The sequence below is a fragment of the Pseudoliparis swirei genome, chromosome 20 (genome assembly GCF_029220125.1).
Source record: "Pseudoliparis swirei isolate HS2019 ecotype Mariana Trench chromosome 20, NWPU_hadal_v1, whole genome shotgun sequence".
NCBI lineage: Eukaryota > Metazoa > Chordata > Actinopteri > Perciformes > Liparidae > Pseudoliparis > Pseudoliparis swirei.
This window is the reverse complement of record NC_079407.1, coordinates 27,473,163-27,485,507: the sequence shown is the minus strand read 5'-3', so window position 1 is coordinate 27,485,507 and position 12,345 is coordinate 27,473,163. Positions and strand designations below refer to the sequence as shown.

The 12,345-nt window shown below is 47.7% G+C and overlaps 1 protein-coding gene across 1 annotated transcript in view; it reads left to right on the top strand.

The window, feature by feature from the left end:
* Positions 1–12,345, top strand: part of gria4a (glutamate receptor, ionotropic, AMPA 4a) — a 102,380-nt gene that overhangs the window by 40,989 nt on the left and 49,046 nt on the right. Inside the window, exons 6-7 of the mRNA XM_056441687.1 lie at positions 1,631–1,684; positions 2,978–3,136. Of these exons, the coding sequence (XP_056297662.1) occupies positions 1,631–1,684; positions 2,978–3,136 (213 nt within the window). The remainder of the gene's footprint in view (positions 1–1,630; positions 1,685–2,977; positions 3,137–12,345) is intronic.

Here is a 12,345-nt window from a genome sequence, read left to right as displayed (position 1 = left end):
ATCTGCAAAAAATACAAACCGGCACATAATGTTAGCAAACAAACACACCGGCTTATAAACGCACATTCTCATAGAACTACACACACACACTCTCACACACACACACACACACACCGGCAGCAGCATCACGGATAAGCAGCGAGACAGATTCTTAATTGGCTTCTGTGGCGAGTGAACAGACAGACGGAGAGACTCACACTGACAACACACACACACCCCTGTACACAGACACACACTGTCAACACACACACACATGTACACAGACACACACTCCCGACACAGTGGGCTCTGTGGTGCTGGCAAGCGTCCTCACTCTGAGACAGGGAGCGCTCTGTGAGCCGGGCTGCCAGCTGCGCTGTGTGTGTGTGTGTGTGTCTGTGTGTGTTTATCTATGTGTGTGTGTGTGTGTGCGTGTTTGTCTGTGTGTGTGTGTGTATGTCTGTCTGTCTGTGTGTGTGTGTATGTGTATCTGTATGTATGTGTCTATTGTATTGGATTACATTTATTCTCATTGCCCAGAGTACAGAGGCAACGAAATGTAAATATGCGTGTGTGTGTTTGTGGTGTGTATCTGTGTGTGTGTTTTTCTCTGTATGTGTCTCTGTATGTGTGTGTGTGTCTCTGTGTGTGTGTGTGTGTGTCTCTGTGTGTGTGTGTATCTGTGTGTGTGTGTGTGTGTGTCTGTGTATGTGTGTGTGTCTGTGTGTGTGTGTGTGAATGTGTGTGTGTGTGTGTGTGTTTTTCTCTGTATGTGTCTCTGTTTGTGTGTGTGTGTCTCTGTATGTGTATGTGTCTGTGTGTGTCTGTGTGTCTGTGTGTGTGTGTGTCTGTGTATGTGTGTGTGTCTGTGTGTCTGTGTGTCTGTCTGTATGTGTGTGTGTGTCTGTGTGTGTCTGTGTGTGTGTGTCTGTATCTGTGTGTGTCTGTATGTGTGTGTGTTTTTCTCTGTATGTGTCTCTGTTTGTGTGTGTGTCTCTGTATGTGTCTGTGTGTGTGTCTGTATCTGTGTGTGTCTGTATGTGTGTGTGTGTGTGTGTGTGTGTGTGTGTGTGTGTGTGTGTGTGTGTGTGTGTGTGTGTGTGTGTGTGTGTGTCTGTATCTGTGTGTGTCTGTATGTGTGTGTGTCTGTGTGTGTGTGTCTGTGTGTGTGTGTGTTTGTGTGTGTGTCTGTGTGTGTATGAAGAGGCTCATTCCTAAATGTCTCACATGTGTATTTCCCTCCAGATGTAACGAGGACAACACGATGATGTCATCGTTGAGCAGAATTACATTTTATTCTCTTTATTTAACCAAACTGTCGGCTCTTCAATCTCACAACCACATCACAGGTGTAGCATCAAGGACAGGTGTAGCAGCAAGGACAGGTGTAGCATCAAGGACAGGTGTAGCATCAAGGACAGGTGTAGCATCACCACTGCCTCCACCTTTAGCCAGGTGACAACAGGTGGTAGTGAGTCTCCTGAAGACTCAATGAATCCTGCGACTCGATTGGACCGTCACCTGCATCGACAATAAAGATCAAACACATGACCTATTGTCTCTCTCTCTCTCTCTCTTTCCCTCTCTCTCTCTCTCTCTCTCTCTCTCTCTCTCCCTCCCTCCCTCCCTCTCTCTCTCTCTCTCCATCCAGGCGGTGAGCGTGGGTAAACATGTGAAAGGTTACCATTACATCATCGCCAACCTGGTGAGACTCCCGGAGTGATTGATGCTCAACGTGTCTGGTAGAAAACATTCTTCCCGTAGGCGTCATTGGGATCTCTTCACAATGAATACATATATATATATATATATGTATATATACATATATACATATATATATAAGTGAATGAAGCGTTCCACCTTTGACCCCGGAGGTCGGTTCCTCTGCAGGTCTCTGTGGGTCCAGTTCGATGTTAGACTAGAATCCCTCAACCCTCACATGTTGCTCTACGTCTGTCTTTGGCCTGAAGCTCCTCCCCCTTTACATCACATTCAATTCAATTCAGTTTATTTGTACAGCCCATTTTCAGAAATTAGAAATTCCCCTCAGAGTGCTTTACAATCTGTACACATAGACATCCCTGACCTTTGACCTTTGACCTCACATGGGATCAGGAACAACTCCCAAACAACCCTTCAGGGTAAAAGGTCAGAACCCTTGAGGAGAGAACAGAGGAGGATCCCTCTCCAGGATGGACAGGTGTCATAGATGTCATGTGACCAGAAGGAATCATTACACACACATTAAAACACAGCAGCAACACAATGAAGATGACAGAGTGGATGAAGAATTGGTAGTCGGCATATTCCACCATCCAGACCTCCACCATCCATCAGGTGGAGGTAGAGAGGAGGAGTGGGCGTAGCTCAGCAGTGGGCGTGGTCTCAACAGTGGGCGTAGTCTGAGCAGTGGGCGGAGTCTCAGCAGGGCCACGGCGTAGTTGCTAGTCGGCGTATTCCACGATGACATTTAGCTCACTCTTTTATCCACTTATACTCATGTTCGACTCATACACACATTTACACAGGGTTAGGGGTCTTGCTCAAGGGCTCATGGACTAGGGCGGGGGTTGAAAGACGGACCTGCTGACGACCGACCCGCAACCGCTTCACTCCGAAGTCCCACCTCCCAGCTGTAGGGGGCGCTCCGCATTACACAGGTGTACGTAATCAGGTACACCGATGGGAGCATGTGGAGTTTGATTCGTCAGCAAAAGGTCACCGAAGGTCACCGCATTGTGTCGTCCACTTCCATGATACCCCCAGGGGCCAAGGGGGGGGGGGGGGGGGTTCCATTGTTCCAGTGTTCCATTCTCAATGGAAATCAATGGTTTCTGGTTGCAAGCCAAAACTAGAAGACATATCCTTCTGTCAAGATGTTCGGGGGTCGATCAAGTGGTCTTGGACCCCCCCCCCCCCTTAGAGACCCTGTATTCTGCACCCTGTCCTTGCATCGCCCCTCATTCTGTCTCCCCACGCCTCTTTGTTCCCCTCTCAGGGATTTAAGGACATTTCTCTGGAGCGCTTCATGCACGGCGGGGCCAACGTGACCGGCTTCCAGCTGGTGGACTTCAGCCGGCCCATCGTCATCAAACTGATGCAGCGCTGGAACAAACTGGACCAGAGGGAGTACCCTGGGTCTGAGAGCCCCCCCAAGGTGAGCACCCTGGGTCTGAGAGCCCCCCCAAGGTGAGCACCCTGGGTCTGAGAGCCCCCCCCAAGGTGAATACACTGGGTCTGAGAGCCCCCCCAAGGTGAGCACCCTGGGTCTGAGAGCCCCCCAAAGGTGAATACACTGGGTCTGAACGCCCCCCCCCCCAAGGTGAGCACCCTGGGTCTGAGAGCCCCCCCAAGGTGAATACACTGGGTCTGAGAGCCCCCCCAAGGTGAGCACCCTGGGTCTGAGAGCCCCCCCAAGGTGAATACACTGGGTCTGAGAGCCCCCCCAAGGTGAATACACTAGTTCTGAGAGCCCCCCAAAGGTGAATACACTGGGTCTGAGAGCCCCCCCAAGGTGAATACACTAGTTCTGAGAGCCCCCCAAAGGTGAGCACCCTGGGTCTGAACGCCCCCCCCAAGGTGAGCACCCTGGGTCTGAACGCCCCCCCCCCCCCCCCCCCCCAAGGTGAGCACCCTGGGTCTGAACGCCCCCCGAAGGCGATAACGAGTCCCATCCTTAAATATCAATTCAATTCAATTCAATTCAGTTTATTTGTATAGCCCAATTTCACAAATTACAAATTTGTCTCGGAGTGCTTTACAATCTGTACACATAGACATCCCTGCCCCAAAACCTCACATCGGACCAGGAAAAACTCCCAAATAACCCTTCAGGGGGGAAAAAAAGGGAAGAAACCTGCAGGAGAGCAACAGAGGAGGATCCCTCTCCTAGGATGGACAGATGCAATAGATGTAATGTGTACAGAAGGACAGATTTAGAGTTAAAATACATTCAATGAATATGACAGAGTGTATGAATAGTTCATAGTAGGCATATTCCACGATGGAGACCTCCACGATCCATCAGGCAGATGGCGGTGGGGAGGAGGGGCGGAGTCTCAACAGGACAGTGGCGTAGTCATGAGCAGGAATTCCACGACCCAGACGATCCATCAGGCAGATAGGATCTATGCCGTCTCATAGGGTCCGATGACCCCATGAGACGTAAAGTCAAAAGGACTTCCGAGGAGAAAGCAGAGTTAGTAACGTGTGATTGAGAGATGAAAATTCATCCTTAAGGAGAGAAAAAGAGGAGATAGGTACTCAGTGCATCCTAAAACGTCCCGCGGCAGCTATAAGCCTATAGCAGCATATCAAGGGGCTGGACCAGGGCAAACCTGATTCAGCCCTAACTATAAGCTCTGTCAAAGAGGAAGGTCTTAAGTCTACTCTTAAACGAGGTGACTGTGTCTGCCTCCCGGACTGAAATTGGAAGCTGGTTCCATAAAGAGGAGCTTGATAACTAAAGGCTCTGGCTCCCATTCTACTTTTTAAGACTCTAGGAACTACAAGTAGTCCCGCATTTAGTGAGCGTAGCTCTCTAGTGGGGCAATATGGTGCGACAAGCTCCTTAAGATATGATGGAGCATCACCAATCAAGGCTTTGTAGGTTAAGAGAAGAATTTTAAAAGTGATTCTTGATTTTACTGGGAGCCAGTGCAGAGCAGCTAGTGCAGGAGTGATGTGATCTCTTTTCTTAGTTTTAGTGAGAACACGAGCTGCAGCATTCTGGATCAACTGGAGGGACCTAAGAGATTTATTAGAGCAGCCTGCTAATAAGGAGTTGCAGTAATCCAGTCTCGAAGTAACGAACGTGAACCAATTTTCTGCATCTTTTGAGACAAGATGTGCCTGATTTTTGAAATATTACGTAGATGAAAGAATGCAGTCCTTGAGATTTGCTTTACGTGGGAGTTAAAGGACAAGTCCCGATCAAAGATAACGCCAAGATTCTTTACAGTGGTGTTGGATGCCAGGGCAATGCCGTCTACAGAATCCACATCACCAGATAATTGATCTCTGAGGTGCTCAGGGCCGATTAAAATTACTTGGTTTTGTCTGAGTTTAACATCAAGAAGTTGCAGGTCATCCATGTTTTTATGTCTTTAAGACATGCTTGAATTTTACAGAGTTGGTTGCTCTCCTCTGGTTTTATCGATAAATATAGTTGAGTGTCATCTGCATAACAATGAAAGTTTATGGAGTGTTTCCTGATAATATTGCCCAAAGGAAGCATGTATAAGGTAAATAAAATTGGTCCAAGCACAGAACCTTGTGGAACTCCGTGATTAACGTTGGTGGTTATCGAGGCGTCATCGTTTACAAATACAAACTGAGATCGATCTGATAAATAGGATTTAAACCAAATTAGTGCCGTGCCTGAAATGCCAATCGACTGCTCCAGTCTCTGTAACAGGATGTCATGGTCAATGGTGTCGAATGCAGCACTAAGGTCTAACAAGACCAGGACAGAGAGGAGTCCTTTATCTGCTGCCATTAAGAGGTCATTTGTAATTTTCACCAGTGCCGTCTCGGTGCTGTGGTGTTTTCTAAATCCTGATTGAAATTTCTCAAATAAACTATTATGATGTAGAAAGTCGCACAACTGATTTGCGACCACTTTCTCAAGGATCTTGGAGAGGAAGGGAGGTTAGAGATCGGTCTGTAGTTAGCCAATACCTCTGGATCCAGAGTGGGCTTCTTCAGGAGAGGTTTAATAACAGCCACCTTGAAGGAGTGTGGTACGTGGCCTGTTAGCAGAGACACATTGATAATATCTAATAGAGAGCCGCCAATTAAAGGCAAAACGTCTTTAAGCAGCCTCGTCGGGATGGGGTCCAAGAGACAGGTAGACGTGTTCAAGTAGAAACCGTTGAAAATAATTGGTCACGGTTGATAGGAGAAAATCCTCCAAATATACACCAGGGCATACAGCGGTTTCCAAGGCCATTCCACTTGAGGACAGATTGGCACTGGTTATGGGCAAGAGATTATTAATCTTGTCCCTAATAGTTAAAATCTTTTCATTAAAGAAGTTCATAAAGTCATTACCACTAAGGTTTATAGGAATGCTCGGCTCCACAGAGCTGTGACTCTCTGTCAGCCTGGCTACAGTGCTGAAGAGAAACCTGGGGTTGTTTTATTTTTTCTATTATTGATGAGTAATAGGCTGCTCTGGCATTACGGAGGGCCTTCTTATATGTTTTAAGACTATCTCGCCAAACTAAGCGGGATTCTTGAGATTAGTTGAACGCCATATGCGTTCAAGCTTTCGTGACGTTGCTTCAGTTTGCGGGTCTGAGGGTTATACCACGGAGCAAACCTCCTCTTCCTCACTGTCTTCTTCTTCAGAGGGGCTATCGAGTCCAGTGTCATTCTCAGAGAGCCTATGGCACTGTCAACAAGATGATCAATCTGGGACGGACTAAAGTTAGACCAGGAGTCCTCTGTTATATTGAGACGTGGTATCGAATCAAATACAGAAGGAATCGCTTCTTTAAATTTAGCTACAGCACTATCAGTTAGACATCTAGTGTAGAAACTTTTGACTAACGGAGTACACTCCGTAGTATAAATTCAAAAGTTATGAGGTTGTGGTCTGACAGAAGAGGATTCTGTGGGAAGACGTTCAAATGCTCAATGTCAACGCCATAAGTAAGAACAAGATCAAGCGTGTGGCCAAAGCTGTGAGTGGGTTTCTGTACTCTCTGACAGAAGCCAATCGAGTCCAACAAGGAGATGAATGCAGCACTAAGGCAATCATTATCAACATCCACATGGATATTAAAATCTCCAACAATAATAACTTTATCGGTTTTAAGAACCAAACTTGATATAAATTCTGAGAATTCAGATATAAACTCTGAATATGGACCTGGTCGCGGTACAGAATCACAAATCGAATTGGCTGTAGTGTTTTCCAGGTTGGATGTGAAAGACTAAGAACAAGGCTTTCAAATGAGGTGTAGTGTAATTTTGGTTGAGGATTAATTAATAGGCTCGATTCAAAGATGGCTGCTACTCCACCTCCTCGACCGGTGCCTCGAGGAATGTGAGTATTAATATGACTTGGAGGAGTCGATTCATTCAGGCAGACATATTCTTCATGGCTCAGCCAGGTTTCAGTTAGGCAACATAAATCAATGTGATTATCTGATATTAAATCATTCAGTAACACAGCTTTAGATGACAGAGATCGAATATTTAGGAGAACACATTTAATAGACCTATTTTGTTGCACTGCTGAAATAATTGTGTTAACTTGTATAAGGTTATTGTGTACGACTCCTCTTCTGCTTACTTTTGATTTATTTAATTGAAGTGGCGGTGGGACAGACACAGTCTCTACTCTAAAGTCAAGGGTGGGTAACTGCTCGAATGGAAGAGCAGAGAAGGGTGTTAAACTACAACTCTGCTCCCGGTTCCTGATCTGAACCCTGGGTTGTCATAGATTAAGTCCGTGATCAACTTGGTCATATTCGCAGAAATGAGACGCTCCGTCCAACGTGGGATGAATGCCGTCTCTCCTCATCAGATCAGGTTTTCCCAGAAAGTCTTCCAGTTGTCTACGTAGCCCACATTATTCGCTGGGCACCACCTCGACAGCCAGCGGTTGAAAGACGACATTCGGCTATACAATTCGTCTGTCTGCAAATTTGGGAGAGGGCCAGAGAAAATTACGGTGTCCGACAACGTCTTGGCATAAGCACACACCGATTCCACATTAATTTTAGTGACTTCCGACCGACGGGCTCGGCGTCATTACCACCGGCGTGTATTACAATCTGACTGTATCTCCGCTTATCCTTAGCCAGCAGCTTCAAACAAGACTCCACGCCCCGCGCTCTGGCCCCGGAGGCACACGACTCTGGTCCGTGGCTTCGCTATTTTCACGTTCCTGACTATAGAGCTCCCGATAACCAGGGTGTGTTCCTCAGCGGGTGTGTCGCTGAGCAGGGAAAACTGGTTCGAAACGTGAAGTGGTTGGTGCACAGCGGGCTTCTGTGTAGACTTACTACTCCTGCGAACAGTTACCCAACCATCCGGCTGCACGGTTACCGCCGGGGCACAGCTAACAGCTGACTGTAGCTCCGCACCGACTACGGGAGAGGGCGGGCTAACTAGCATAGCTGTCTGAGCTTCGATAGCGCGGAGCCGTGCATCTAACCCACTTAGACCTGCCTCCAACCTAGCAAATAAACTACACTTGTTGCATGTATCGTTATCATTAAGGGAGGCAGGGGGATAACTATACATGAGACACACTGAGCAAGAGGGAGCGGGAGGGAGAGAAGAAGAAGTCATGCTCGCTGTTGAGCTGGCAACCAGAGCTTACCGGAAGAGTGAGATGATCAGGATTGGAAAGAGCTTCCCCGTTCCCTAAACCCTCACGGATATCACTTTGCATGGTGGAACTTCACTTTCCTTCAAACACTTAGCTAACGGCATTTGGTGGAGCTTCATAGCCAATCAGAGTGGGGTTCAGTGCATTTGAGCTCCTAAGCCAATCAGAGCGTGACCTCCGGCTGTCAGAGAGGCGACCTAGATGATCCTCCTCTGATTGAGTGCCTGGATTCCTGAGCGATGACATCATTTACGGTCACGGTTCACGCTTCTCTCTCACGTCCGTCGTGTTCCCTCGTTAACTCTCAGTCAACATCACATTTAGATTTTTCTCAGGTTCTGTATCCTAACACGTTCATATTCCAAACCTCCTTCTCTTATTAACTTCGCATTGAAAATGCGTAAAGTTATGTTTTGATCGCCGTGTATTTATTTGTATGCGTGCGTGCGTGTTATTCGCATAAGTCAAAAAGTATTAAACCGAATCACATGAAATTTGGTGGGATGATTGGTTGTTATCCGAGGTCTATTTGATTAGATTTTGGGATCGATCGGGTCAAAGGTCAAGGTCAAGGTCATGAAAGGGTCAAAATCTTCTTTTTACCATAGCGTAAAAATGTTATCCAATTGGCATGCAACTAATGCCAACATGTTCATAAGTCAATGTCCAATCTTGTGATATGCGAAGGTATGCGCTCTACCGAGTGCCCGTTCTATTTTCATTTCTCTTTTACTCTCCGTTCACCATTTCTCTCTTGGAACTTGCCGGTACCGGCCGTGCCCTCGTGGTTCCCGTCGTGAACACAACTCCAGGTGTTCTCCTCCTTCTCTCTGACTTTTGCAAACAAATAAACACCCTGTTTAAAGATTTAGCGCCACAACACAACACGACACAACAGGACACGACACACCTCGATAGTGGCAGCAGATGCTTCCAGAGTGCTCCGGGCCGGTCGCCTCGGGCCGCCTCGTCTCATAGAGTGCCGTGTGCAAAGCTCTCTGGACGTCCCCTTCAGGCCCAAATGGAGAACTCGATGCTTTTGGCCGTCAATCAAAGTTTCCCGGCCCGGCAAGTCCCAGCTGCTCTGCTTTTGAGGCGAGCTCCGGCGTTCAGTGGAGCTTCGATGAGTCGGTGGGTAGCAGGTCCGTCCTTCAATCACAGGGTTGGAGGTTCAATCCCCGCCCTAGTCGATGTGTCCTTGAGCAAGGCACTTGACCCTGAGTTGCTCCCTGAAGCCGTGACTACGGTGTGTGAATGTAACGGGATTGTAAGTCGCTTTGGATAAAAGCGTCAGCTCAATGACGTGATGTAATGTTCAGCGATATCTGGACATTCTATGACGAGCTCTGTTGTAGCTTCAGTGTGTAGCGGTGCAGTGGGAGGAGCCTCTTGTTCTTTAAATAACCAGTAGGTGCATTGGGGCTCCCATATGTCGAAATGTCCTTGAGGGAGACGCTGAACCCCAACATGGGTTGTTGTCATGGTGCCATTTATTGGGATTGATCCATCTACACAGATATAAACTGGATTTCACTCATAACGCAACAACTTGTTCCTTATTTTCCTCTTTTAGATAGATAGATAGATAGATAGATAGATATATACTTTATTAATCCCCAAGGGGAAATTTGTCGTCACAGTAGCAGCACCAATAAACTAAACACACAAGAATAAAAAATAAAATATAAAAAAACAGGGATGAAAGATATAGGAGTATACAAAGTAAAATATAAAATAATATATATATGTATATGTATAACATATATGCATACACAATACACAATACTAATGACAAATTAAATTAAATATAAAAATATTAAATATAGACAGTGTGCAAAATGCAAAGTGTGTGTATGTGTAGTGTAAATAAATGAAATGTGTGTAGTTATTGCACTATGATCTGGCAAGAGGTGATCTGTTGTAGAGCCTCATAGCCGTCGGCAGGTTCTCCTGTATCTGTCCTTGTGGCAGCGTGAGGAGACGTCTGGAGAAAGTCCTCCTCTGGCCCTGTAGGAGGTGGTGGAGAGGGTGGTCCGGGTGGAGAGGGTGGTCCGGTTGGTCCAATATGGACAGCAGTTTCTTCAACGTCCTCCTCTCCACCACCTGTTCCAGGTGCTCCAGCCTTCCTAACCAGTCTGTTAGACGGCTGGTGTCACCGGCTCCGATGCTGCTCCCCCAGCAGACAATGGCAAAGTGCAGCACACTGGCCACGCCCACTGGGAGAACATCTCCAGCATCTCGCTGCACACGTTGAAGGATCGAAGCTTCCTCAGGAAAAAGAGTCGACTCCTCCCCTTCTTGTACACAGCGTTGATGTTGGCCTTCCAGTTCAGTCGGCTGTCGATGGAGACGCCCAGGTACTGGTCCTCCTCCACCAGGTACCGGTCCTCCTCCACCAGGTACTGGTCCTCCTCCACCAGGTACTGGTCCTCCACCAGGTACTGGTCCTCCTCCACCAGTTACTGGTCCTCCATCAGGTACTGGTCCTCCACCAGGTACTGGTCCTCCTCCACCAGGTACTGGTCCTCCTCCACCATGTCCACGTCCACTCCCAGGACACTCAGAGGGGGAGGAGCTCTTCCTCCTGAAGTCCACCACCATCTCTCTGGTCTTGGCCACGTTCAGCCGCAGGTGGTTCTCATCGGCCCACTTTACAAAGTCACTCACCACTGCCCTGTCCTCCTCCTCCCGTCCATCCCTAATACACCCGACCACTGCAGAGTCATCAGAGTACTTCTGCAGATGGCATGACTCCGTGTTGTACTGGAAGTCACTGGTGTACAGGGTGAAGAGGAAGGGAGACAGAACAGTTCCCTGTGGGCTCCAGCATCACTGACCACCGTTCCAGACAGCACACGCCCCATTCTGACAAACTGTGGTCTGCCTGTGAGGTAGTCAGTGATCCAGGAGATGGTGGACGCGTCCACACCGGCCACCCGCAGCTTCTCACTCAGCAGCAGTGGCTGGATGGTGTTAAATGCACTGGAGAAGTCAAAGAAAGTGACTCTCACAGAGACACCGGTTCCATCCAGGTGCGACTGAGCTCGTTGCAGCAGGTAGATGATGGCGTCGTCCACTCCCACATGAGGCCGGTAAGCACATTGCAGAGGGTCCAGCGATGATTTCACCTGCGGCCGGAGGCGGGCCAAGACCAGCCTCTCCAGCACCTTCATCACATGGGAGGTGAGGGCGACCGGTCGGTAGTCATTGAGGCCAGATGGTGTTGACTTCTTTGGGACAGGGACCAGGCACGACGTCTTCCACAGCACCGGGACCTCCCCCTGCCTCAGGCTGAGGTTGAAGAGGCGCTGCAGGACACCAGACAGCTGGGTGGCGCAGGTCTTTAGGACCCTGGGGCTGATGCCATCAGGACCTTCAGCTCTGCGCTGGTGTAGTTTCTCCAGCTGTCTTCTCACCTGGTCAGTCGTCACAGAGAGAGGGGGGGGGTGGAGGAGCCCATTGATGTTGAGAGCTCGGTGGATGTGCAGCTCTTATTTTTGAAGGTTTAGTCTTCACGTCATTTAAATTGTTCCACACAACGAAGCTGCGTTAAGTAGAAAGGTGATAAACCGTCCACCTCCGGACTCTTTTGCATTTCCCTGATCCGCCCGTCGTTACTTCCGGTGACTTTTTAGCTCCGCCCCCTTTTCCCAACATCGGATCGTTAGTACCTTAAATATCTGACCAATTGCTAATTAATTTGCGATTGTTTCTCCATGTTTCTAATTGCTTTATTAATTTACAATTATTATTATTTATGTAAAACAAATCTTATTTTTTAATATATATTTCTATAAAATATATCATGCTTGCGTGTATGTATGTGACAATACATTATTTATCCATCTGTTAGAGTAAACTTGCACTGGGCTATTTGAGAAGTCTTCTTTAGCCTCCTCTGATTGGTCTTGGCGACTTTTATCTGAACTGAACCAGAAATTATTTCCAGAATTTAGCTTTTTTTATGATAAAACAATTCAGTGTGGAATGCGTCCCGAAGGTGTTTCTGTGTGCCGGCTCCG